The sequence below is a fragment of the Lolium perenne genome, chromosome 4 (assembly GCF_019359855.2).
Source record: "Lolium perenne isolate Kyuss_39 chromosome 4, Kyuss_2.0, whole genome shotgun sequence".
NCBI classification, from domain to species: Eukaryota; Viridiplantae; Streptophyta; class Magnoliopsida; order Poales; family Poaceae; genus Lolium; species Lolium perenne.
In genome coordinates, this window is record NC_067247.2 from 360047150 (window position 1) to 360059855 (window position 12706).

Below are 12706 nucleotides of genomic sequence, written 5' to 3' on the forward strand. Positions count from 1 at the left end.
TACTCCCGAGATATTCAGAGTTTAAATAGTGATAGGTTTGAAAAGAAAGAAAACAACATGTTTCTTGGGAGGGATGAGTCAACAGACTCGATGGATCAAGCATTGATTGGTCGGTTAGGTGGCGTGGTTCTGGTCTTGTTAGGGCATCTCCAACAGGGGGCGCATATCGAACGTCCAAAAGTGATCGCGAATGTCCGTTTACGTGTCCAGTGGCGGAGCCAGGAATTGAGCTGAGGGGGGTCGAAACCAAGCTCTAAATTTTTTTGACAGAAAAAAGCAAATGTATTCAAAAAAGAGCAAATGTATTCAATAAATGAGGTCTAAACAGATTCAATTTGCATATATATACTATATATAAAAGCTGACCCCATCTGTTGAAAGGAGATTACTTTGGTCGCTGTTCACTGTTCACGTTCCTTTTCTTCCAACCACTATTTGCCACGTACACAGCACATTAAACTTTCTTTCTCCCCTAATCGTATACCAAGGCAGCCCTTGGAGTGGGGAATTTTTCTCTCCCTCCCGACATGCCTACAGGCATGGAGGAGTTCGGCACCTCCTTTGCTTGCACCGCAGCGATCCAAGTTACTGTTCATGCGCGGATGAACAGTGCCGTGTATGAACAGTGACTTGGGTCCATTTTTTTCTTTTCCTACTTTTCTTATATTTTTTTAGGGATTTTGTTAACAATTTTTTATGCTGAATTTCTAGCTTTGGTAATCTTTTTAACACTACTTTATTAATGAAAAGCTTTAATTTTCAGCCGTGAATTTAATGTATATACATAAGCTGGAAAAAAATTCGCAGCAATTCATCGGTACAAATATTTTAACACTATTTCACCGCGTTAACTATTTAGCAGTTATTTTTCTGAAATACATTTTCTCGGTAAAATTTTTAGCCGTCAGAAGTAATTTGCCGATGTCAATTTATTTAAGGGTGCATATTCTTGCGACGGTAAATTCTCAACAGTGGACAAGCATGGGCCGATGTCATTAACTAGCTAACAGTAATTATCCGAGGGCGCATATTTCAACGATGATAATTTCTCAACGGTGCAACAACGTGGTAATATCAACCTCAAGTTTAGTTTCCGTACTAATTTTTCGCGAGGTGGTAACTACCTATATTTTTCTAGAAAGCAATTTCTTAGTAGATATCTTGAACATTGCCGATGTCAACTATGAAAAACGCTGTTAACTACCTACTATTAATTATTTAAGGCCACATATTTCTTTGTCGGTCATTTTGCAGGACGCACAAGGGTAGTAATTTTTACATGAACTTTCAACGTAGTGTGGTTCTGAACAATAATTACCCGCCGATATTTCTTTAATAGTGCATAATTCTTCAACGGTGATTCAAAAAAAATCCAACATCCGCCCCCTCTTGTTACTCAGGGAAAATAATGTTGTGTTCTTCTACGGTGACATCGAAAAAATGTACTTACTCCATCATCCGTTGCATTTTCGCCTGGGATGACATTCTTCTACTCCATCACCCGTTGCCTCTTTCGGCCGGAGAAATACTACCACTTCCTTTTCTAGCAACACCAAAAACAAAAGCACTTCGCCATCCGTCACCTATTTCACCGGCACTTCCGCGGTACCTCATCAACCCAAATATTGTTTTATATCTACAATACTTTAACCAACGATTTAGAAATAAAAGCACTCCACCATTCGCCGCATACCAAAGACGCGGTGGAGTTTTAGATGTTTATTCAAAAGGAATCCCGTACTCTTAAACCTAAAATCCCGACATGCCTACAGGCATGGAGGAGTTCGGCACCTCCTTTGCTTGCACCGCAGCGATCCAAGTTACTGTTCATGCGCGGATGAATAGTGCCGCGTATGAACAGTGACTTGGGTCCATTTTTTTCTTTTCCTACTTTTCTTATATTTTTTTTAGGGATTTTGTTAACAATTTTTTATGCTGAATTTCTAGCTTTGGTAATCTTTTTAACACTACTTTATTAATGAAAAGCTTTAATTTTCAGCCGTGAATTTAATGTATATACATAAGCTGGAAAAAAATTCGCAGCAATTCATCGGTACAAATATTTTAACACTATTTCACCGCGTTAACTATTTAGCAGTTATTTTTCTGAAATACATTTTCTCGGTAAAAATTTTAGCTGTCAGAAGTAATTTGCCGATGTCAACTTATTTAAGGGTGCATATTCTTGCGACGGTAAATTCTCAACAGTGGACAAGCATGGGCCGATGTCATTAACTAGCTAACAGTAATTATCCGAGGGCGCATATTTCAACGATGATAATTTCTCAACGGTGCAACAACGTGGTAATATCAACCTCAAGTTTAGTTTCCGTACTAATTTTTCGCGAGGTGGTAACTACCTATATTTTTCTAGAAAGCAATTTCTTAGTAGATATCTTGAAGATTGCCGATGTCAACTATGAAAAACGCTGTTAACTACCTACTATTAATTATTTAAGGCCACATATTTCTTTGTCGGTCATTTTGCAACGACGCACAAGGGTAGTAATTTTTACATGAACCTTCAACTTAGTGTGGTTCTGAACAATAATTACCCACCGATATTTCTTTAATAGTGCATAATTCTTCAACGGTGATTCAAAAAAAATCCAACATCCGCCCCCTCTGTTACTCAGGGAAAATAATGTTGTGTTCTTCTACGGTGACATCGAAAAAATGTACTTACTCCATCATCCGTCGCATTTTCGCCTGGGATGACATTCTTCTACTCCATCACCCGTTGCCTCTTTCGGCCGGAGAAATACTACCACTTCCTTTTCTAGCAACACCAAAAACAAAAGCACTCCGCCATCCGTCACCTATTTCACCGGCACTTCCGCGGTACCTCATCAACCCAAATATTGTTTTATATCTACAATACTTTAACCAACGATTTAGAAATAAAAGCACTCCACCATTCGCCGCATACCAAAGACGCGGTGGAGTTTTAGATGTTTATTCAAAAGGAATCCCGTACTCTTAAACCTAAAATCCCGACATGCCTACAGGCATGGAGGAGTTCGGCACCTCCTTTGCTTGCACCGCAGCGATCCAAGTTACTGTTCATGCGCGGATGAACAGTGCCGCGTATGAACAGTGACTTGGGTCCATTTTTTTCTTTTCCTACTTTTCTTATATTTTTTTAGGGATTTTGTTAACAATTTTTATGCTGAATTTCTAGCTTTGGTAATCTTTTTAACACTACTTTATTAATGAAAAGCTTTAATTTTCAGCCGTGAATTTAATGTATATACATAAGCTGGAAAAAAATTCGCAGCAATTCATCGGTACAAATATTTTAACACTATTTCACCGCGTTAACTATTTAGCAGTTATTTTTCTGAAATACATTTTCTCGGTAAAAAATTTAGCCGTCAGAAGTAATTTGCCGATGTCAACTTATTTAAGGGTGCATATTCTTGCGACGGTAAATTCTCAACAGTGGACAAGCATGGGCCGATGTCATTAACTAGCTAACAGTAATTATCCGAGGGCGCATATTTCAACGATGATAATTTCTCAACGGTGCAACAACGTGGTAATATCAACCTCAAGTTTAGTTTCCGTACTAATTTTTCGCGAGGTGGTAACTACCTATATTTTTCTAGAAAGCAATTTCTTAGTAGATATCTTGAACATTGCCGATGTCAACTATGAAAAACGCTGTTAACTACCTACTATTAATTATTTAAGGCCACATATTTCTTTGTCGGTCATTTTGCAACGACGCACAAGGGTAGTAATTTTTACATGAACCTTCAACGTAGTGTGGTTCTGAACAATAATTACCCGCCGATATTTCTTTAATAGTGCATAATTCTTCAACGGTGATTCAAAAAAAAATCCAACATCCGCCCCCTCTTTTACTCAGGGAAAATAATGTTGTGTTCTTCTACGGTGACATCGAAAAAATGTACTTACTCCATCATCCGTCGCATTTTCACCTGGGATGACATTCTTCTACTCCATCACCCGTTGCCTCTTTCGGCCAGAGAAATACTACCACTTCCTTTTCTAGCAACACCAAAAACAAAAGCACTCCGCCATCCGTCACCTATTTCACCGGCACTTCCGCGGTACCTCATCAACCCAAATATTGTTTTATATCTACAATACTTTAACCAACGATTTAGAAATAAAAGCACTCCACCATTCGCCGCATACCAAAGACGCGGTGGAGTTTTAGATGTTTATTCAGGAATCCCGTACTCTTAAACCTAAAAAATGCTATTTTAAAAAAAGAATGCTGCACCATAGACAACACGGGCGCGGCGTGCGCCGCGCCGCAAATTTCCTAGTATTTCATCAAGTACAACAACAAAATGACTATAAAAACAAGAACACCAAAAAGAGCTACATTTTGATAAGATAGTATCATACCCTTAAGTTGCCTCCTCGTCGGCGTCCATCGAAGGAAGCCGGGGACGAGCCGAGCTGGGGCAGCCGGGCAGGGCCGACCGGCCGAGCAGAGCTGGGGGCATCCGGGTAGGGCCGACCGGCCGAGCAGAGGTCAGGCGATTGGAGTCGGAGATGGGGAAGAGCTGAGGCGCTGAGCAGTGGGAGGCGATTGGAGACGAAGGCGGCGGCAGGCTGGCGGGCCACCGGAACGGCGACGACATCACCAACCTCCTCGACCTGGCCAGGGACGCCGAGGCCCTGGCTGAAGCGTAGAAGGAAGCAGAGGAGGAGCGGGCGGCCCATGCGTCGGTCGACGCCGAGATGGAATAGCGCAGGGTGGCGGCCGCCGCAGTTGCAGAGGACTCCGACTCCGTCATATCATGGTCTTCCGATGACCCTGATGCGCCTACCCTGGAGGAGAAGGCAACAGAGCAGAGGGCTATAGTCGAGTCCTTCGAAACGCTCAAGGACGACGCCGCCAACGCGAGGCTGCGGCAGTGCCTGCTAGAGGACGCGGCAGCGCACCGAGCCCTAGCGGCCGCACGGGAGGCGGCGGAGAAGCAGACGATGGAGCGACGCAACTACGGGGCGGCCCGTCAGGCATCAAGTAGTTTAGGCTTCTAGAACTACTTTGTATAGTTTGAATGTACTAGGTTTCTATGCTTTCTATATATGTTGCAAATCTTAAAAAAATGGGTCGCCTCGATGGGAGCACACCCAGAACGCGCGAATAAAATATGTCCACAGGACGACGCAAACAGATGCTCGCGACCACTTTTAGGCGCCCAAAATGCGTCGCACCGTTGGAGATGGCTTAGGATCGATTATTTTTCCCTAATTTCTGAGCCGGGTCGACCAACCCTCCTCGACCCGGTGGTGGCTCCGCCCATGTTTACGTCTATCTGAAGACATATTTTGTTCGCGCGTCCATTTGCGTCTGGATGTGCTCCCAGCGGGGCGATTCATTTTTAGATTTGCAACATATTTGAAAAGCATTAAAACTACTACATATAAACTTTACAAAGTAGTTGTACAAACCTAAAATACTTGCTGCCTGACGGCCCGGCCCCGTCGTTGCATCCCTCCCTCGTCTGCTCCTACGCCGTCTGTCGTGCCGCCGCTAGGGCTTGGTGCGCCGCCGCGTCCTCTAGTAGGCACTGCCGCAGCGTCGCGTTCGCGGCGTCGTCCTTGAGCGTCTCGAAGGACTCGACTAACGTCATCTGCTCTGCCGCCTTCTCCTCCGGGGGCGCATAAGGGCCATCGGAAGACCATGAGATGTCGGAGCCGTCGTCCTCTGCGGTTGCGGCGGCCGCCACCCTGCGACGTTCCATCTCTGCGTCGAACGTCTCGTGGGCCGCCTGCTCCTCCTCTGCTTCCTTCTCCGCTTCAGCCAGGTCCTTGGCGTCCCTGACCGGGTCGAGGAGGTCGTCGGTGCTGTCGTCGTCGAACTCCTCGTCGGAGCTCTAGGCTTGGGGAGGTGGAGTGGGAGGTGAAGGTGGAGGTGGAGGCGCGGCAACCTGGCCGCGGCCGGCGCTACTCTTGGTGGCTCCGGTGGAGGTTCAGCGGCAGCGGCGCTACGGTCGAGGTTGTGTGGCGGCTAGGGTGAGATGAGATTCTCGCGCACTGTTTACATAGGTCGGAGGCAGGCGGTGGCCGCGGCACGCGTGGCATCACCATTACTTCATGCGCTGAGGTAGGCGAGGACCACGCGCCACGTGAGGCATCGCCATTACGCGGCCGCAGACTGCCGAAACGACGCCTCGACGTCAGTACTGGCGCCGCTGAGAAGACGCATCGAGGTTGGGTCACTGCCAGGCGGGCCCTACGAAACGTTCGCCAGACGAGCGGACACTTTCCACGTCCGCGCAACGTCCACAAAGACGCGTCTGAGGCGCATATTTGGGCCAGGTTTGCTTCGCCGTGGACGGTTCGGTCACTATGCGTCGCCCCGCTGGAGGTGGTACCCGATGCATATTTCGGCCCAACGGACGTAAATATTGCTTAGCGTCCGTTTACGTCGCTCAGCTAGAGATGCCCTTAGGCCAGCCAAGTGAAGGAAGGGAAAAGGAAGAAAATGGAGAAGGGAGAGAAAGAGAGATGGGCTAAGGTCCGTTCGGTTTGTAAATCACCTCACCACTACTATTAAAAGAGAGAAGGGGGCAGATCCATTAAATCCTAGCCATCAAATTAACATCCAACGCCTGAAGTGCTAAACAGTCCAGTACGGACAACTCGAATCGCTACTGTGTTCTGTTTTTCCCCAACCGCAGACCTGGAAGCGGCAACGCCCTGCCCACGACGCCCACGCCGCCGTGCCCGCACGAGGATGCCGCCGCGCTGGTTCCCGCCCCTCGCCGACACCCCCACGCACCCCGCGCGCCGACCTACGCGCCGAGCCGCCGGCGCCGATGACCTGCCAGCCGCCGCGCCGCCCACAATAGCCAGCGACTAGCGCTCAATTGCTGCCGATCTGCGGGACGCCGCCGCGCCGACATGCGGCCCGCCCGCCCCTTTCAATTCATGTCGAACTGCAGGCCGGCGCTCTGCACGGAGCACCGATCCTCGCAATATCCCACGACAGATTTTGGGCTTCCCGCTTCGCTACTGCCATCTTCTTCAAGACCTACATCGACCAGCTTGCAGTATGTGCTTCTACCTCTTGCTACTGATTTTGTGGTTCGGTACATTAATAGTTTCATACGACTATACAAGAGAATTTCGGTGCTAAGTAGTTTTTGCAGCCATTTGCTAGGTCGTTAGAATAAAAAGTGTCACATCAGGACTTATTGCGGTAACCAAATTGAGGCTAAAGGTGCTAGAAATCCAAAATGCATCCACTCATCTCTGGTTTTGTGTGATAATATTGCAATAGCAGATTTTGTCGATGCAAAAACTTTCTCTGGTAATTAGTTATGCAGTCTAAACCACTTAATTAGCGTCTGTAATCTCGCTTCAGTTCGTGCAGTTGGGCAGGGAATTATTTTTGAAATCACCATGCTTTAGAAGTTTCTCTTGCGTTAATTGATTGGTATTCGAACTGTAGTCACCGGGCGATAATTACCACTGTGCTTTGAATAATTTGCCGAATTCATGAATGGCACGCTACTGTGATTTACAAATTTCTTTAGAACATATGAATAGTTACCACTGTGTTTTGAATTTGAAACCTTCACAGCCCCTCTCTTCTCCACACCTCCCGCACATCCCCAGAAGTAGTTTCAAATTTGAGTAAGGCATTGCGAATTTTATTGTTTGTAGAAAGGTAATAATCGGATTGGGGAGATAAGAAGAGGTGAAAAGGAATTTCTGACCTATTTAAAGGACAACCTGTTATTGACGTGCAATTCAGGAGGGAGTTGACTGCCATTTTTGAGGGGTGTAATGCTCAGGCTGCAACCTCTACCTGGAGCCATGATGAGGAGCTGAAGGAAATGGAGGAAGAGGAAAGCTTGGTGCTGTCAAGTGGTGTGGTTCGCTTCCCCCGACTATTTCCATTACAGATGGCATCATTAAGGTATCTTAATATCTATGGGGTATGGGCGTTTCTTTCACTGATCTGGAAGGAAAATTTGTAAAATCCTATGAAATGCTATTGTACTGTTAAGGCGGGGAACCAAGTTCCTTGAAATTAGATAACATGTGTAGCTTTCCTGTTTTTCACCATTGGTTAAACAGAGAGAGAACTAAGAGTTTTTCATCATGGTTAAGTAAGAGTTTCTGTTCTATACTTTGTGGTTAAATACTTTTTTGTCAGTCTCTTACTTCAGAGTAACTGAAATAGAAAATCTGCACGTAAAGAAATTACAAATTTATTTAACTGAATTTTATTAAACACAATCGAAAATAGCACCAAAGTTATATAAACAAATAGAAATATCTTGATTGTATCATGTTGATTTCCCCCACGGGCAGAAGGGTTGGTCTGGTCCACTACGGAAGATATTCTATCCTATACTATTGAGTTCTTATCTGTGTGTTAGTGCACTTCACTAAATAGGTAACTTGTAGTTTGAATTAATAATCCATGGTTTACATCGAATTATATTTGTAGAGATTGTTCGATATCTCAAGATTGAAGGCAGAAACGAATTTATTATCATATGATTTCCAATAACCATAAGCACAACCTTTTTATTTCAAGCATTCATGTCAATGCATCAGGTATTTTAAAATGCACGCTGACTGTAAGAAAAATCATTTAGTTTCTGTAGGTTCAGGAAAGTGCTTATCTCCTTTAATACTGAAGTCTCTTTTCTTGCTCTTGTAGGATATGTCGTGTTCCTTCACCACTTCTAATATGGAGCATATGAAAAGAAAGGTGGTCCAAGTTGACGCGGTTATGTCATTATTGCTACAAGAGTTTCAGTAATTCAATTTTAGGCTACAGTTTCTATTTCTGTGAATTTAAGGTATCACTCATAGAAGCACTGAAGCTCCAAAGGTATAGTACTATTCAGCTTCCCTTCCTATTTAGAGTAAATAATGCTATCTTCATGTATCTGATGGAATATTCTATATCGTGACTGTTGCACTATATCTTCTACCAGGTGAATAATACACTCCTATGAACCTTTTATTATATATGGTTTCCGATTTATATAATGAATCTTTGGTTACTATGGTTACCAATATGATCACATCTTTGCAGGGGAAGGCCTATATATCTTCGTTTGTCCATTTATGTGTAATTATGCACTGAATCCCCTTGTCCTCACTTTGCAGCACACTGTGGTCACATGCATAACATTAACTAAATGATCGAAGGTGGGGAAGATACATGGTTGTTGAGATTTTCCCAGAAAAGCTAAGTGTGTAGAAAGCCTCCACACAGAATAAAGTTTATTCAGCAATATGACTTGTGATTGTTCATTGCATAAGCACATAATCAACTCTTACATACATTCATCTTGATGATATTACTTTTGGAAACAGAACATTTTTTGGATGATTTCACATTTGTTGTCAAGGTGTCACAAAGTCGGAACTAGCAAACCATATAGTATGTCAAATGATTTTTTTGGAGATAGTAATTAATTATACAAAGAATACATAGTAGCGGCTCAAAATAGTATTATAAATGTCATAGGCTGTTTGGGCTACCTAAGAGTTTTGAACCCTCAACTTTGGTCTGATTGCATCCCCATTACGGATGTAGGGCTTTGCAAGGTTAGGGGTTCTCAAGGTGAGGAGGAAACATGAGGAGCTATGTGTACCTTACATCTTGAACACTGGTAGTGGTGATGGTTTGTGCGTGGACAAACATGGACTATGTGTACATCACAATTGAGTTTAATTTTACAATGGCAATTGGTGCCGATGCTACCACACCACACTTACATGGGTGGCAGGGCTGATATCACCATGGTAAGACTCACCGTTGCTACGGGCATCACATAAATTTAGAGATTAAAAGACTCACTCTGGCTACGAGCATCATGGAGCAAGAGGCTTGAGGATTTTCGAGAGGAGAAATATGGGGTCAGCACATGAGAGCAAAATTAGGCATTATTACGTGCGTGCACGTGCACACTTACTAGTAGAATAGAAATGGGGGAGCTTGGCTTTAGAATTTACCCAATTGAAAAGGATTTTCTTTTTATGAAAAACTGAAATCGATATTTTGGCATTAAAATTCTTAGTAAGGAAAATTCGGAAGGATATTTTAAGTGGGGGCTTCACTCCTAAAATCCAAAAAACCCAATAATTTATTGAAATTTAATTAATTAAAATTTAAAAATAAATTTATAAAATATAAAATTAAGCTTCTTTAATTCATGTAACAGAATATTTTTGTTGAAGAAGTATTTTATAAAAGTTTTTAACAGTCAATAAAATAGGGATGTTACAAGCACCTATTCAACCCCACCCCCGCTCTATCATTTTAGTGTTAGCTCCCTCAACTCCTCGACGTTGCTTCGTCACCACGGCAATTACCTTCTTTGTGATACTGTGTTTGTTTATACTTTACAACTAATTAACCCAATCCATTAACGGAGGACAAACCACTTTGAGCAGTATATTTGCTTCGTTTGTGCAAATAGTTAGTTTGTGGTGTTCATGTTTTCGATGTCAGGACCGTTTTGCAAATATCATGAGTAAATACCTTTCGTACGTAGAGTTTCCAACTATTTCGGTCCAGCCTCCGCACCATCTCTTATGATGCTTCGACCAGGGATTGCAAGGGAATATAATTTTATTGGTTAGAATACTAGACAATGTTTTTTTTCTCGATCATTATTTTTTTCTCGGGAGTGAACGATAACTAATAAATGCTCCTATTTTATAGATGATGCATTTGACGAGCATATTAAATATACACACACTACTTGCCCCTTTTGTAAACCAGCATGTACAAAAAATTAAGGCCATCAGGCTTTCTCAGGGAGATATAAACCCACCAGCCACATATGGGTGGTAAACACACTTCCTTTGAAACGACTGTGCTTCTTCTGTGCTTCTCAGTGCTAGTCCCATGATCGACTCAGCTAGCACACACGGTTAAGATGTAATATCAAAAAACAAATATCATATTATATTACATCGCATAATCCATAAATGAAATAGTTCTCTACAATTTGCATAGCCAAAGGGCCAGCTCAACACCAAGCAGAGTTCAACGTCATAAAGAAAATATGAAAAAAAAACGCACCTTGGAGCGTCTCTCTCCCCGTCCACAGTAACGAGAGAGGAGACTTTTGGAACTTCGAGCTCGCACCACCTCCTCGCCGTCGATCCGGTCGATTTCTCGCCCTCCGGCGGCCGCTCCAGCGGCGGGAGGACGGGGAATCGCCGGATCTGTGTATAGGTGTTATGTAGGTGTGAGTTTGGTGTCATCCGGTGGCGCGGTGGAGGAGATGGCGTCGCCGGCGGTGCTTTTGCAGGTGGAGGACTTCCTCTTCGGCGGCGGCGTTCGGTGGAGCTCCGCGGCTGATCTTCCGCCGCGTCCATGCTGGCTGCTCTGCGGAGCGGCCGTGTGTGGCTTCCCCTTTGCCGGATGCTGCGGGATGGTGGATCTGGCGTCGATGGTTGTGCAGGTGGTTGGGGAGGTTCGGTTTGACGACGACGGCGTCCGCTGGTGTAGGTCCTCTGTGGCCGGCGCTCGGCGACTTCCCGTCCGCTCGGGGGAGCTCTCGATCCAAGGCGTCAAGGAGAGCAGGAGCGGCGGCGCGCCACCGACGGCGCCATGGACGACGACGTGGTCGGGTTGCAGTGAGGCTTGGACTGTATTTTTTGTTTCTGCTAGGGTCCTCTCTGTAATTTGCTGAATTTCCTTTCAGCCTTGTACTCGCAAAAAAAAAAAAAAAAAACGTCATAAAGAAAATAACAAGGAGTCCCATTCAGTGCCAAGGCAAAGCATGTCGACTGGAGACTCGCGATCCTAACATCGTACCTCATGACAAGTTACAGCCAAACGAATTTGGTCAATAATTTCAATGTATTGGCAAGTTCACAAGAAGGTGACCAAAATACCTACCAGATACATGCATATTTTGGTAAATATCAGGGCTAAAAGACTTGACAAGGCTGTCTTGCTCTTCTAAGTAGCCCCTGAATGTGCTCACTGGAGTCCACAACGAATGAGATGGCGTCGGGCACAGAGTCAACTTGAGGCTTCCCTATATGATTGACAGGTATATCGGTGATGAGTGCATTTTTAGCATGTTTTTGCATCATTATTTTATCAAGTACATATATGATTTCGTATTTCACCATGTTACCATGCCCTTTTATGTTTGTCCACACAGTATCCTAAAATAATAAGTCAATCATGAGATATCAATGAAAATTGTCATTTTCTGGCATTTTGACGTGATAGAAATCATTTTTGCACTTAATAATGTGTCTGAGCGAAAGGACAATGCGAGGACAACTTCCAGGGAGTTTAACGGGCATCTGTACGGGTAGAGCCCGCCCGTACCGTCCACCCGTACCATCCGCCAGGAGCACCGCATCGTCAAATACTTTCACCTGCCGCAGACGGAACGGAGATCAGATACACACAGCTCCGTGAAACCAAAAAATACCGCCCTAAATCAGATCTCAAGAAGGAACTTTGGAGAAGACAAGATCCGGGCTACTACGTGGATCGTCGGAGGACAAGGCATCGCCCCCTTCATCATCATCAACCGCTGCACCATCATCACCATCATTCTTCAACCATAGTTGTAATCTTGATTGCTATTGTGGATTTGTACTCGAATTCGTTCAATTCCTCTCATTCGTTCCACAAAATTATGATGATGTTCTTGATTGTCTCCATGTGTGAGTAGTCTTATTAGTTCTTGTGGAGATGGAGAAACCCTAGCAT

General features: G+C 44.2%; 1 protein-coding gene across 1 annotated transcript; it reads left to right on the forward strand.

Moving 5' to 3' along the window:
• The first annotated feature begins 6642 nt into the window (after window positions 1–6642).
• Window positions 6643–9782, forward strand: LOC127349184 (uncharacterized). The gene is made up of 3 exons (XM_051374961.2): window positions 6643–7040; window positions 7748–7912; window positions 8666–9782. Exons 1-3 carry the CDS (start codon window positions 6892–6894, stop codon window positions 8706–8708), a joined length of 357 nt encoding a protein of 118 aa, XP_051230921.1. The 5' UTR covers window positions 6643–6891; the 3' UTR covers window positions 8709–9782.
• Window positions 9783–12706: the final 2924 nt, after the last annotated feature.

What these genes read in the sequence shown, in the direction of transcription:
- LOC127349184 (XM_051374961.2), top strand. Translation starts at nt 6,892, where the DNA reads ATGCGGCCCGCCCGCCCCTTTCAATTCATGTCGAACTGCAGGCCGGCG. An exon ending in CCTACATCGACCAGCTTGCA is followed by an intron (nt 7,041 to 7,747) that starts GTATGTGCTTCT and finishes CGTGCAATTCAG; the next exon opens with GAGGGAGTTGACTGCCATTT. An exon ending in TTACAGATGGCATCATTAAG is followed by an intron (nt 7,913 to 8,665) that starts GTATCTTAATAT and finishes TTGCTCTTGTAG; the next exon opens with GATATGTCGTGTTCCTTCAC.